The sequence below is a fragment of the Pithys albifrons genome, chromosome 2, assembly GCF_047495875.1.
Source record: "Pithys albifrons albifrons isolate INPA30051 chromosome 2, PitAlb_v1, whole genome shotgun sequence".
NCBI classification, from domain to species: Eukaryota; Metazoa; Chordata; class Aves; order Passeriformes; family Thamnophilidae; genus Pithys; species Pithys albifrons.
This window is the reverse complement of record NC_092459.1, coordinates 118,220,180-118,234,237: the sequence shown is the minus strand read 5'-3', so window position 1 is coordinate 118,234,237 and position 14,058 is coordinate 118,220,180. Positions and strand designations below refer to the sequence as shown.

General features: G+C 52.8%; 1 protein-coding gene across 1 annotated transcript in view; it reads left to right on the top strand.

Moving 5' to 3' along the window:
• Positions 1-1,513: 1,513 nt before the first annotated feature.
• Positions 1,514-14,058, top strand: part of KIZ (kizuna centrosomal protein) — a 31,277-nt gene continuing 18,732 nt past the window's right edge. The window contains exons 1-6 of the mRNA XM_071582019.1: positions 1,514-2,455; positions 6,013-6,075; positions 6,818-6,968; positions 9,449-9,541; positions 12,733-13,069; positions 13,549-13,756. Coding sequence (XP_071438120.1) covers positions 6,047-6,075; positions 6,818-6,968; positions 9,449-9,541; positions 12,733-13,069; positions 13,549-13,756 — 818 coding nt within the window. The 5' untranslated portion in view covers positions 1,514-2,455; positions 6,013-6,046. The remainder of the gene's footprint in view (positions 2,456-6,012; positions 6,076-6,817; positions 6,969-9,448; positions 9,542-12,732; positions 13,070-13,548; positions 13,757-14,058) is intronic.

Below are 14,058 nucleotides of genomic sequence, written 5' to 3'. Positions count from 1 at the left end.
AACCTGGTGTGTGTCTGGGACAGGCTGAAGGAAGTTGGAGTCTTTTCCAGCTTTGAAAAATTACAGAACTGTGGTGTAGGACAGTGTTTTCTCATGCAGCCTCTGACAGTTTCAGCCCTGACACTCAGCAATGGATTAAAACCTGTGGCAGCCCCACAGAGCACGTCATGGCTGATACTCTGAAATAACAAATAAAATTGAAATAATGATAACAAAATAAATAATAAGTTTTTGGTGCCTCCCCTTGGTGTCAAAGGGGAGACTTTTGATGTAGGTATTAGCAGTGAGGAGGATTTTGGAAGGCGAAAAAGCAATTTTAACTACAAGGAAACTTTTTTATTCCCATTTTATCTGTCCCCAGGAGTGAGCAGGAAGCCCATGCTGGTACCAAGGGAATTCTCCAGGGAATTCTTAGCCCTACAAGTGGCTGCCTCGGAGGGCAGAGTGTCGTGTCCACAGCTGAGGGGCCAAAGCTGAGAGGGCAAAGTGTGGTGACTGCGGCTCTAAGGTCAGAATCTGGGGGAAAAACACTGGCTTTGGAAATCTGGGCAGGCTCAGGGTCAGATTCCACCTGCGGCTCTTGCGAAGGTGTGAGAGGTCTCCAGAACACATCTTTGCTTTCAGTAAACAGAAGAGTGAGAGCAGTGCAACTTTACGATGGGAATTCAATGCTAAAAGGCTCCCAGGTCTGCAGATCTGGTTTGTCCTGGAGCAGGAGGGCTCTGAGCCAGCCCAGGCCTTGCTGAGGTGTGAGGTATTTGTGGGGACACACAGAGGCTGAGCTGGGGGTGCTGAGTCCTGCTCCATCCCTCCCACACCCCGCTGAGGTGTGAGGTATTTATGGGACACACAGAGGCTGAGCTGGGGCTGCTCCATCCCTCCCACACCCTGCTGAGGTGTGAGATGTTTGTGGGACACACAGAGGCTGAGCTGGGGCTGCTCCATCCCTCCCACACCCTGCTGAGGTGTGAGATGTTTGTGGGAACACACAGAGGCTGCGCTGGGGCTGCTCCATCCCTCCCACACCCTGCTGAGGTGTGAGATGTTTGTGGGACACACAGAGGCTGAGCTGGGGCTGCTCCATCCCTCCCACACCCTGCTGAGGTGTGAGATGTTTGTGGGACACACAGAGGCTGAGCTGGGGCTGCTCCATCCCTCCCACACCCTGCTGAGGTGTGAGATATTTGTGGGACACACAGAGGCTGAGCTGGGGCTGCTCCATCCCTCCCACACAGCCCTACACTCTGAATTTCGGTCTGGGGGAGCCCAGCTGGGGGCTGAGGGTGTTGGACACCCCGGCAATGCTGCTGGATAACTGAGATCCAGCTGAGGAAACTCAAAATCCGCCAGTGCCGGTCCCAAGCGGCACCTGAAGCTCCAGCTGAGCCGTCCTGGGGCTGCCCTTGGCCAGAAGGTCTAACTGGGGAAATTATGGTGATGATCCCGCACTAATTGTGCCCTGATTGCTGTTCTAATTATGCTGATACATTTCATTGCTGTCCAATTTTGCCTGTTGATGGAGAGTTTCTCCTTCATCCCCATTGCTGCTGTGGGGTTTGGGCTTTACTGGAATTCTGGGATTGAAGCGCTAATTTGGGAGCTTCCTTTCCAGAGACTGAATTTGGGAGCTTCCTTTGCAAGGGACTGAATGTTTTATCTGGGAATGATGAGGAGATGTGGAAGGCCGAGGCTGTGGTTTTCGTTCCCAGCTGGGATGGGAGCACTGGGTGGTGTGTCAGGACTGAGGTGTCCGTGGTTGCTCCCATGTGGGGGACACCCCCAGGGGGGCACGGTGGCACTCAGGTGGCACTGCAGGGTGGCACTGTGGTGGCTCTGCAGGGTGAGGAGTCAAGGTTTCCTGAAAAATGCAGCAAACCCCTCAGGGTGTAACAGTGCGATTCTGACAGATTTCCGGAAAAATGCCCTAAATCTCAACAGTCCCCAACCTTGGGCCAGCCTCCCTGTTCTAGCAGCGCGCTCTGACGTGTTTTAAGCCATTTACGGCTCCAAAAAAAAGGCCATAAAAAGCTTAACCAGGCCGTGAAGTGTTTCCAGGCGCCTCCGGGCGGCGCAGGCCGCGCACCCAACCGTCGCCATGGCAACCGGGGGCGGCACTTCCGGGTCCAGCGCGGGGCACGGCGGGAGCGGCACGTGGGCAGCGGCGGGATCGGGATCGGGATCGGGATCGGGAACGGGATCGGGATCGGGATCGGGAACGAGACCAACGGGAACGGCACCGGGAACAGCACCGGGATCGGCACCGGCACCGGCCCCACCGGCGTTCCTCGGCACCGGCCACCCGCACCACTGGGGCCGCCCGCGGGACCGGCATCCCCGAACCCGCTCCCGGTACCTCCGGGCGCCTCCCAGCACTGGCACCCCCGGGCACCCCGGGGCACTCCCGGCCCCGCGACCCCCGGGACCGGAACCGCCGGCTCTGCAGCCTCCGCGACAGGTGAGCAGCCCCCGCGCGGGTTCGAGAGTGGCGTTTCCAGCACAGGTGGATCGGTGAAGGCAAACCCAGCCCCGCTCCGGGCCCGGCAGGCACGGCTTGGACTCTGCGGGCACTCCCGTGGCGCTGGTTCCTGCCGGTGAGCACGGACTGGCGTCCCGGAGCCCCCCGGAGCCGGCCGGGCTCAGCTCTGCCCTCCCTGCCCGCGCGGCTGGAATCCCTGTGGTGTTCCCGGGGCTGGGGGTCTGGCCCCGGGATGGCTCCCTGCATCCCGCGGGGCTGGGGATGGTCCCTGCATCCCGCGGGGCTGGGGATGGTCCCTGCATCCCGCGGGGCTGGGGATGGCCCCCTGCATCCCGCGGGGCTGGGGATGGCCCCCTGCATCCCGCGGGGCTGGGGATGGCTCCCTGCATCCCGCGGGGCTGGGGATGGCTCCCTGCATCCCGCGGGGCTGGGGATGGCTCCCTGCATCCCGCGGGGCTGGGGATGGCTCCCTGCATCCCGCGGGAATGGGGATGGCCCCTGCATCCCGCGGGGCTGGGGATGGCTCCCTGCATCCCGCGGGAATGGGGATGGCCCCCTGCATCCCGCGGGGCTGGGGATGGCTCCCTGCATCCCGCGGGACTGGGGCTGGTCCCCTGCATCCCGCGGGACTGGGGATGGTCCCCTGCATCCCGCGGGACTGGGGATGGTCCCCTGCATCCCGCGGGACTGGGGCTGGTCCCCTGCATCCCGCGGGACTGGGGCTGGTCCCCTGCATCCCGCGGGACTGGGGCTGGTCCCCTGCATCCCGCGGGACTGGGGATGGTCCCCTGCATCCCGCGGGACTGGGGATGGTCCCCTGCATCCCGCGGGACTGGGGATGGTCCCTGCATCCCGCGGGGCTGGTTCCCTGCATCCCGCGGGGATGAGGATGGTCCCCGCAGCCCGCAGGTTGATCCCCGCAGCCCGCCGGGATGGTGATCGTCCCTGCATCCCGCGGGGATGGTCCCCGCAGCCCGCGGGGATGAGGACGGTCCCTCCAGCCCGCGGGGATGAGGACGGTCCCCGCATCCCGCAGGGTTGGTCCCCTCAGCCCGAGTGCTCCGCCCGCCCCCAGCCCCGCGGCTCCACGCACCGATGGGGAGCCGCTTTTCAGCCGGCTGGTTTCCAGTGCCGGTTTCTGCTCGCAGGGGCTGGTGGTGGGCTCGGGCATTGCCATTGCTGCCCTTTCCCACAGCCCTGAGCACCCACACTGGCAGGTGGCTCGTGTTTCTGCAGAGCTGCTGTGCATCCCTCCCTCCCCTGACATCCTGGTGTGGTTGGGCCACACCGAGGCTGTGCAAAGCCTGGCACTGGACCTTAAATTACATTGCAGACTCTCTTTGCTGAGTTTTGCTTCCCAGGGCTGGCACTTTGTCCTCTCTAAATCCAGAGGTGCTGCGTGCTCGGGTCAGTGCAGGTCAGTGGTGCCTCTGGTGTGCAGAGTGGGGAAGGATTTGTTCTGAAGAGCCTGAGGTAACGAGGGGAAGGGCAGAGAGTTTCTGTCCCTGCTCATGCAGTCCTGACCGTGTTGGGGTTACTCAGCACTTACTCTGCTGATTACTCAGCACTTACTCTTGGGCAGCTGCAGTGAGGAGGGCAGGGGCTGAGTGGAGCGGGCATGGACTAAATGAATTATGCAGTTAAGTGTTGTACTTAACTCCCTGAGTAACTTTGCAATTAGAGTAACTGGGCAATTAGCTCTGCTGTGGCAGCCAGGCCGGGTGCTTCAGGTGCTGTGGGTGCTTCCGGCTTTGCAGGCAACTTGCACAAATGTTCAGGTCTCTTGAGCACAGACTGTGAACCACATAGGGTTATTCCAATCAGGAATAGCTGCTGTGTGAGGAAGAAGCTACCAAAGAGGCTCTGCCACCCTCCTGGGGCTGGCTGAGGCTCCAGGCCAGGGAGATGGGAGAGCTCCGTGCCCAAGAGTTCATTTGGTGTCAGACTGGTGCAGAAAAACCAGCTGGAACAGTGACATTTCTCAGGTTGGAGTGCCTGTATACTGGGCAGTTTTCCATGGAATTTTTGTATCACCAGTGAGTGGAGTGCTGCTGGTCCCACATTGTGGGTGTGCAGCTGGAGCACAGCAAGGCTGAGGGCTGGGATCTCAAACACCACTGAGGCACCTCAGTCCTGCTGCCTGAAGTGGGAAGTGAGGGGTCAAATCCCTGAAGGTCAATCCCTGGGGGGTGCCAGGGACTTGAGAGGGCTTGTGGCTGGCCAGGGAATTGAATTCTGCCCCCAAATCCCCAAAAAACCCTCTCTGGCAGGGAGGGAACAGACTTTTGGAAGTTGAGGAATGTGATGTGCTCCCTATAGGATGGGAGGTGGGATTGGAGCCAATGGCTGTTTGTGCCCATTGGCCTCTCCATCCATCAGGATATGTGTTCTCCACTGAGGCAGGAAAATTACGTGGAGAGGTGTAAAAACAAGATCCTGAGATGTGTGTTTGCCTGGCTGTCCATTGTGTAAGAGGAAATTGAGGGATGAGAGCCCAGGTGGAGCGTGGCTGTTAAACTGTGTACATGACATGAAACCCTAATCCTGTTCCAGGCAGTGGCAGGATCAGAGGGGTAAAGTGGGGGCCTTGATGTCTCAGCTGGAGCAGCAGGAGGGGCTTTTCTGGGCTTTCCTCTGTGCAGGGAGACTGGGAGGAGGTGTATTTGTGTACAGGGAGAACCCAAATCCATGGAGAAGTGTGCCCAGAGGTATGGAGATGTGATCTGTGTGTGCCCCATCACTCTTTCTGCCTGATCACAATTAGATGGTATTTTTTAAGAAGAACTTGGGTTTTGGCTTTGCTTGTGGCAGGGTTTGTAAAGGGAATCTGCTGGAAGCCTCTGCCTTAGCTCTTGGTTATTTTATATTTTTTGCTCATGGGATGATTACTCATCCTTAGGTGCAATTTGTAACTATGAAATAACAGCTGCTTTACTCTGTTCCCAGAAACAGCTTCCCCTTGGAATGGCTTTGGGTGAGGTGTGTGTGGTTCAGCACCTGACTGTCCCCACATCCTGGGCCCTGATTTGGAGTTCAGTAAAATACTTGGCTGGTACATGGGGTCTGTGGGCCAGGGGAGAGTTGGGATGGTTTGTGTGTTTTAATGTGTTGATCTGTCCCTGGGAGAGGTTCTGGGGAGTTGTCCTGGGAACAAGTCCAACCACATATATCCTGCATGGAAAGGGGTCTGCTGTGGGATTGTGTGGGCAAGAAAGGGAGGGATGAGCTCAGGAACTGCCCATCTTGGGGTTCAGAGCCAGTCCTGGGGCTCCAAGTGGCACCTGTGGCTGAGCGGGGATCTCTGGCTGTTTCAGTGGGTCCTGTGTGGATGTTCAGGCATCTTTTCCCTTTACAGCAACCCTGTTCCAGTGAGGAACAAAGAGAGAAGTGAAAGCTTTGAGGTGTCTGCTTTGTGCTAAGCTGGCCTGGCAGATCAGTGTGTGAGTGGAGCAAAGCTGAGCTCTCTGTTCTGGCATTGGGACACTCTAAACAGCAAAACATCTTTATCTTACTCTGTGTTGTTTGTTTTCTTGCAGTGAAGCCAGAAGGCTGTAATTAGAAAGGCAGCTGATGGAACACACAATGACTGATCCATACCTGTAAGCCTATTTAAAAGCTCCTTGAAGGTTATTTTATTTTAAGAAGATGCCTCTGGCTTGTTTTTTCCTGTATTGGCACGAATGCTGTGTGGCTGCCCTGAAACCAGATAAGGGAATAGGTCTGGCTGAAAGGCAATCAGGTTTGTAGGTGGGTGAGAACTAGTTCAGATGGATTTCCAGTGCCTTTTTTGGTGGCACCATGGCTTTAGCCAGCTGTGAAACCTCAGGCTTGGTGTTACTGGGTGTGAGACACAGAATCATAGAATCACAGACTCAGTTGGGTTGGAAGAGACCTCTGAGATCATCAAGTCCAACCCTTGGTCCGACTCCAGTCCCTTTACCAGATCATGGCACTCAGTGCCACGTCCAGTCTCACCCTAAAGACCTCCAGGGATGGTGAATCCGCCCCCTCTCTGGCCAGAACTTCCAGAACTTCCACAACTCGTTCCTCTGATGTACAGTTTTCTTTATGATTTAATGTGATATAAGAACATAATCCATTTAAAACCCATGTACAAGAGTTTCTTAATATATTCACCCTTTGAAACACAAAAGTCCCTGTGTAACTCTGCAAAGTGGCCCATATGTATTTATATAAATATGCAGAAGAATGTGGGTGCTCCTTTTGGGGGCCTGGGAGCGGCTCCCCCGTGAGTGTCACTGTGTGTCTGAGGAAGGGTGCTTGCAGTAGATGCCTGTGCTGTATTTTCCTGCTCTCTGAGCACAGTTTCCTTGCCCCCAGGCTGCAGTCCCTGGCTCTGCAGAGGCAGCTGGCAGCGGTGTGTGAGTGCCAGCGCCGGGCCCTGCGGCGCAACCAGACCCTCCGGCAGCAGAGCCTGCGGCTGGAGGCACACATGGCAGCCTCGGGCTGGGAGATGCTCCACAACATGGAAGTACCTTTCTATAAGACTTGAGACATTGCATTAGTGTTTGCTGTTGTTATTCTAGTGATGCCATGAGAGACCCAACAAAGCAGGACTCGGAGCCAAGTTAGTGTGGGAGAAGATAAAGAGTGAAAGTCCTTTAATGTCAGGCCGAGGGCCCACAGGAACACCTGATGATATGCACGTATCTAAGCTCTAATTTCCATGGCTTTTGTGATATGATCTATCCAATCATTACTTTACACATCTCCAGTTCAACCTTTTTCCCACCCCGCTCCCACCCCTGTTCCACCCCCTTAGGATTTGAGTCTCCTCTTCATCAGTCCTCCTCTTCCTCAGCACACACAGGGCTCTTGGAGGTTTTCCAGTGTTCTTAGACCCAAGGTTGTTGGCTTATGTTTCATTCTGCAGGCCTTTCTGATATTCTTCAGCATTCTACCTTGAAAACAAGACTAAATAACTAAAAGAATTTGAGCTACTGATATGTGGCTTAGGTTGGCATGTATGAACATTGAACTTGAGCTGCTAGAAATATTAGCATGCTAAATCTACATTTTACTACAGTTACAAGTCTAAAATCTATAAAAATGAGAAATCAGAAAATCAGAAACGCCATAGGCATCACTAGTAAACAGATTTCTGCATGTCCTAATGCTTGAGGCAAACTCAAACAGGATCCATATTTCAGGGTGTAGAATAGACAGGATCTGAAGTATCTCAGACTCAGCAGGTCTCAAAACCAAGCCCTGAGGACTTATAAAAAATTATATTATTATATTGGCTTGCTATTCCCCAACAAACACTTTGGGATGTTGCAAATAGATGTAATATGGTGATGATTTCAGATGTTTAAAACTGAAATCGTGTTTTGTGCTCATGCCACTGATATACAGAGCCAGGTTTTTGGGGCAGTGCAGTCTGGGAGGGAAATGTGTTTATTCCTGCTTTGTAGGAGCAGTGGCATCCCTCAGAAACATTTAGCTGTGTTTATTCCTCATACAACTAGAGCCCAGGTAGTGCCTGTGGGATCTGGTGACATTTCCAGAGGATCTTTCCCTGGCTGCAGTGCAGAACCCCACAGTTCAGGCTGTCTCTGGTGGGCACATGATTCCCCTTCCTCTGATTTTTAATTGTTACTTGAAGCAGAGCAGAAGGAGGGGTGTGTTGTGGTTTCCCCTGCTGTTTTGGAGGATTTCCCTTTCTGAGCAGTCCCAGTGCACACCAGTTTGACCAGTGGCAGGTTGTGGTGGTTCTGACACCCTGGTGTGAGTCCCAGTCGTGCCAGGGGTCGATGTGTACATGGGGTTTTGTTCAGTCCTTCCATGTCGTTGTTTCTGTGCCATCCACTTTATCTCTGCCAAGTTACAGTTATGTCTCTGAGCTGCTGAACAAATCACATCTCCTCCATGCTAGTTATGAAAAGCAGAAGAGTTATGGAGCATGTAATCATTTAATCTATCGTGGGAGTACACAGAAAGAAATTATTACTGTTTTCTCTTCTTTTTTTTTCCATGCAGAATGCCCTTTAGGGGTGCTTTATCACAACTCTGGGCACATTTATTATGTGGCTGTAGCTCACAAAACTTCTTTTGTTTCTGAGAGATGCACTGTGTTTGTCTGCAGTTTGGTCAGTAATTTTTAGGAGCACAAATAAATTCACTTAACCTTTCAGGAAAATCCAGGAGTTACATTTGAGTTTCTTCTGAGAATCTTTAGTTGTATTGTAGTAAGGTTTTGTTTCTTAAAATTCCATGTGTACAGTTTCACGAGCAGCCTCTTCTCTGGGAACTGAGGAGCAAAGGGCAGAGCTGGGGAAGTTAATTGTAAGGGTTTGTTTTCATGCCTGTTCCTGCTGCAGAAAGGCCATGAAGTGCTGTCAGGCTGCTCTGACGTGTTGCTGGGCTCTGCAGTCAGGAACAAACAGCCCTGATTGCAGGTGCTGCCTGTGCTGAGTCCCGCTCCAAGCGTGTTCCCACTGCTCAGTTAAACTCTGGAGGGGGCAGAGCCAGGTTGGGAGCAGCAGACATGGAGCCTTTCCTGCTGGGCTGCTCTCTGGAATAGCTGCCCCGGATTCTCCTCAGAACAGCCCAGCCAGGTGTGAGGTGGTGCATCAAAACCACATTGTAAGGCTCGTGGCATCCCAAAGCAGCCGAGTCACTGTCTGGGCACAGCAGCCATAATTCAGTGCTACAATGATTGTTGGGAGTCAATACATTTGAATCAACAAGTTATTGCTGTTTTCTGGGATTCTAAATTATGGGAAAGAATAAATGTGCATGAAAGCCCTGCAGCAGGTTGTGTACAGACCACTCTGTTTGGTCAGGGCAAATGAGGAGAAAATGGGATCTCTGGCTTTTTAAATACAGTCTGAGTGAAAAAGGCTGCAAGGATTTTACATGTAAAGGTTCCCTGTTTGCAAAGCAATATCTGCTGGTTTGGGGGGTGGAATTTGGCCTCCAGTTTTGTGTGACGGATTTGTTCCCTTTTAGGCATGGTATGGAAGGGAAATCAAAAGGCTGTTATCCCTTCAAGAGGGCAACTTGTCAGCAGGAGGTGACAAGGAGGAAGGATCCAGCGAGCAGGTAATGGGGGGAATGGGCTTTATTCCAGAGCTGTGCCTGGAGAGGCAGGCAGAGCCTTTCTGGGGGCATTTTGGTCTGGCACATCCAGTGGGAAATGGTGTTTAGAGCCTGAGTGAAGGAGAACCACCTGGGTGAAAAGTGCAATTATTTCAGCCAAAGAGGTGGAATTAAAAAAACTCTGTTTATGTACATCTTGTTGGGTTTTATAATTCCTGTGCTGGAGAGTGTGAAAATGGTTGTGACCAAGGGGGAACGTTCCTAATGAGGGATGTTTGTGGAAATGCAGTGGTGGATCCACACGGTGTGCTTGTAATTTTGTGTGTTTTGACCTTTCCTCAGAAGAAGCAGAGGGAGATTGCATATCTAAGGAACAGACAAAAAGACTGACAAGGAATACTTAACTATCTGCTGCCATATATCTGCAGTAATGCAGGCTCCTAATCCCTCCTCCTATCTCCATATAAATGATACAGTTCAAGACCAGAGCCGCTTTCTCCACTAAAAGCAGCAAAGCTCTTTTAGATGAAATGTCTAAAAACATCTTGTAATAACTTGGAGCATGCTGGCAAGAGTAGTCACTTGTGACTGTGTGGCGCTGGCAGCGGGGCCGGGCCGGAGCCGCTCCATTATCCCGGCGCCGGCCCCGCGGCTGCCGCATTCATTAAGGGAGGCTTACGGGCTGAAAGCTGGGCACAGATGATAACGGGATATGATTTTCATATTTAATGCATTCCTTGGAAGAGTGTGTGTGCTGCAGATTGATAGAAGAATCAACTGCTACTTTACTAAAAGACTTTCTAGTTTGCCCTATAGCTACCGATGGAATCATTCAGCCAAGAAATTAACTTTTTCCCCTTTTACCTGCTTTATGTATCTGCTAAGCAGGCTGCTGGCTGCCAGGGAATGTTATTATGCAGTTAAATGTTTGGTATTTAAGACTCTTATCAGAAAAGAAACAGAGGCCACACTATTTTGTTTTTATAGTAGGAGGAAGGGTTTTGGTTTCCTTTCTTCAGTGCATTAGCACTCGTTAATCTGAGTTTATAGGAAGTTTTCCCCAGAGATTAAAAAGTTAAAAACCTTGAATTTAGAGCATTCTTTAAACTGTAATATACAAAGCAATGAACCTGAGCAGCCTTGACCTATATAGACAGGCCTCCAGCTGGGTGGGAATTGTGGTTGGAACTGGGAGGTGTGGGGAAGGGTGAGTTTATTTTGGAATGCTGGGTTGTTCAGTTGGAGCAGGCAGTGTGGGAGATGGGATTTCTAACTGATGGAAAAGTTGCCATCAATACTGGAACGTCAAAGGCTCATGGTGTGACTTGGGATGTCCAGGATACAGGACATGGAAGTGGTTTCATTGCCAGCACTTGAATTGTGGTGGCTTCCTTCAGGCTGGTTGGGATGCTGGTGACTGTGAGACCAAGGACAATCCTAGGACCAGTCTGTCAGTGATGGGCAGCATCCCAGTGCCCTGAACACCATCAGGAATATCTGGTGCGTCCCTGAGGTGGGGGATATGCACCCCTTTGAGGTCCTGCCTTTCATGGGAGTCCTTAAGCTCAGAAGTCCTGTACTGAAGAGGTCCATCCTGGCTGGCAGAGCTCCTGGAACCTTTGTGCTATGAAGTCTGGCCTCTTCAGCTTGGGAGCTGTTCCTTGAAACCTCCTGAGGATGCTGGGCTTTTGCACACTGGCACTGCTGTGTCTGTTAGCCACGGGCACCTCCTGGGAGCACCTGTGGGTGGCAGAGCTCCCTTCCCTGGGAAAGGGGTGTTCCCAGGCTTTTCTTACCTTTGTTCTCCTTGGGACACTTGATTGATAGTCAAAGAGATGGGATTTGTTCCTGGAGGATGGTGGGAAGCCTGGCCCCAAACCAGCAGAGGAGTGAAGGTGTTTCTGCAGAGACTTCATTGCACTCCCAGCTGGGGTGACCTGAAATTCTGCCATTTGGTGACTGTTTGGGGCAAGACACCTCCAGGTTTGCCTGTTCTGGTGGCAAAACAGTGCCTGGTCCAACATAATCTGTCACATTTCTGCCTTGAGAATGCAAGGGTGCTGAAAGGATGATTATTTTTCTGCAACCCAAGAGCAGCTCGTTAGGGATGTGTCTGCTGTGACTGCCAAGCACTGTGCCTGTTTGAATTCCATTTGTTTTGGAACACTGCATCCAGGAGCTGCCAGAGCCACGCAGGACTGGCAGGAGGCATTTGAAAGAACCGACTAATTAATTAGGAGGAACCTGAGAGCAGTGGTGATGGAATAAGCTGTGAACTTAATCTGAGTAGCAAACCTTTGCTGCTTCTTAAAATAACTTCATGGCTTTTTGTTCTGCTTCTTGTTATGTGGAATTTGAGCTTTTTTAAGGAACCTTGGTCACAGACCAGACAAGATGCTTTTGTTTCCTTTCAGCTGGGCTCTGCAGCTGACTTGGTGTGGGAGGAGGAGGTCAGGCAGTGAAAGAGAGGGGAGAGGTGTGGAGGTGACTGCAAATTGTCCTGCTGGGATTTAGGGCTGGAAAGGAAGCCCTGCTTAGTGTGACAATGGCATTACGATGGCTAATTTTGGCTTTGCATAAACTGGTGGTGACCTTGCAGTGGTGGTGGTGGCAGAAGCCACTCCTCCTAAATTGTCCTGATTGAGTAGGTTTGCAAAGAAAAAAAGGCAAGTATTAAAACACTGGAATTTTTCAGCAGAGTGTTTGTACTCCTGGACCTGGTTTTGTCCAAGTTCAACAGTTCTTGGAGGAAAGTGCCATTGAAAATGTATCTGGTCGGTGCCCCAAGTGGGAAAGGTGATGTCAGTGACATGGTGTGAGCACTGACCTTCCTCTGTGCTGTGCTTTAACAGCCAGGGGAGAGCAGAAGGGAGCCTGATCTTCAAGGTTTGACTCTGTGAAAACTTGTCACCATTTGGACAGGTCTGAGTTCTTGGTGTGCCTGGGCCCCTTTGGCAGGTTGGGGGTGCCATGATCTTCTGCCACAGGTTGTTTTGGCTCACGGAGCTTCAGTTGAGGTCTGGGCCCTCATGTTCACACTGGGATGTGTGGAGTGCATGCCAAGGAGTTGTGTGATATTAATGCTGTAGCAAACACTTGAGTGCTATGATAATTCTCTCTCCAGAAAGCAACATGCCATCCTCTAGGAGCTCCCTGTTTGCCTCCTTAAGCCACGTCCCACCTGTGTGTTTCAGGTGCTGCAGGCTGGAAGATGGGCAGGAATTGGCACCAAAACAGCCGTGCCAAGAGAACAGCACCATCCAGCAGCAGCCTTCCTGGGCTGCCCCATGCCAGCTGTCCCAGCCACGGGAGGTCTGGGAATGCAGCAGGGACCACCCCAGCCCCCAGTGCCTGTGGGACTCGGTGCCGAGAGCCAGAGCGCCGGTGGAGAGAGCGCGGGATCCGTAGAGGGAGCAGTAGCACACAGCGACCTGGCTGCCAGGGAGGAAGGCTCCAGGCAGCTCATCTCCTCAGCTCCTGATCCCAAACCAGCCACCCCCAGGGAGGGACAGTGGCAGGGAAGTGCTCCAGGTATGGCTGCAAGAGCAGGCAGTGAACGTGCAGAGTCCCGGAGCCTCCAGGCCTGTGTTCTGCTGCAAGGTTTAAAAACTGGGTGCAGTAGGAGCCTCTTGGGGAGCACTCCTTTCCCCTGGGAAAAGCTTCTTTCAGCTTCTCTATTTAATTCTTCTTCCAGAGCTGGTTTGGTCAGGTGGCTGGTCTGTGCCAGAGTGGGTTTTGAGGAGTGCCAGGTTTGTGCCCAAACCTCAAAGGCTGGAGCCTCCCCAGACTCCCCCTTGTGAGAGGAGCGAGGAAGGACACGGGGCTGGAGGCAGGAAACCCACAGGCAGGGGAACAGAGGGATGTTCCCTCCCATATGTGAAGGGACAGGGATGAACAAAAAGGTTGGGTAACCATGGTTCCATTCTCTACACCAGGATGTACTCCTTGATCCTGCTGTTGTTTTGGAAGAACAGTGAATTCCTCTTAGATTTTTTTATTTCTTATTACAGGATCCAAGCCTGGCCTGAGTGACTGGCAGACTGGTACAGAGGAGAGCAGTGCCCAGCTCCTGGTGCCCACCAGTGCCGAGGAGGAGGTGACAAGGAGTGCTCCTGGTGCACAGGACAGGGATGCCCAGGCTGGGGGGGGCTCCCCACTGGCACCACTGAGCCCTCCCATGGCACAGGAGGAGCCCTCGGACAGCTCTGCACCAGACAGGTATGGCCTTCCCTATTTTGTCTCTGCCCACTCACCATCTGTGCCCCTGGGGCTGCTCAGGGCTCTGCAGCCCACACACAGGTGGGCAAAGTCCTCACCTGGCTTTCAGGACCTTGTACCTGTGCTGGGGGTTCAGTGGCTTCAGGTACCTCATTCAGGTCAGAGCTGGCCAAGTGAAGGAGGTTTGTGGTTAAAATGCAATAGGTGTTCTTTGAATGTGCACAAGTCTTGTTTCAGTGGCTCAATAGGATAAGTACTTGTCACTTACTAAATACCTTATTTTGTGTGGACTAGAACTTACA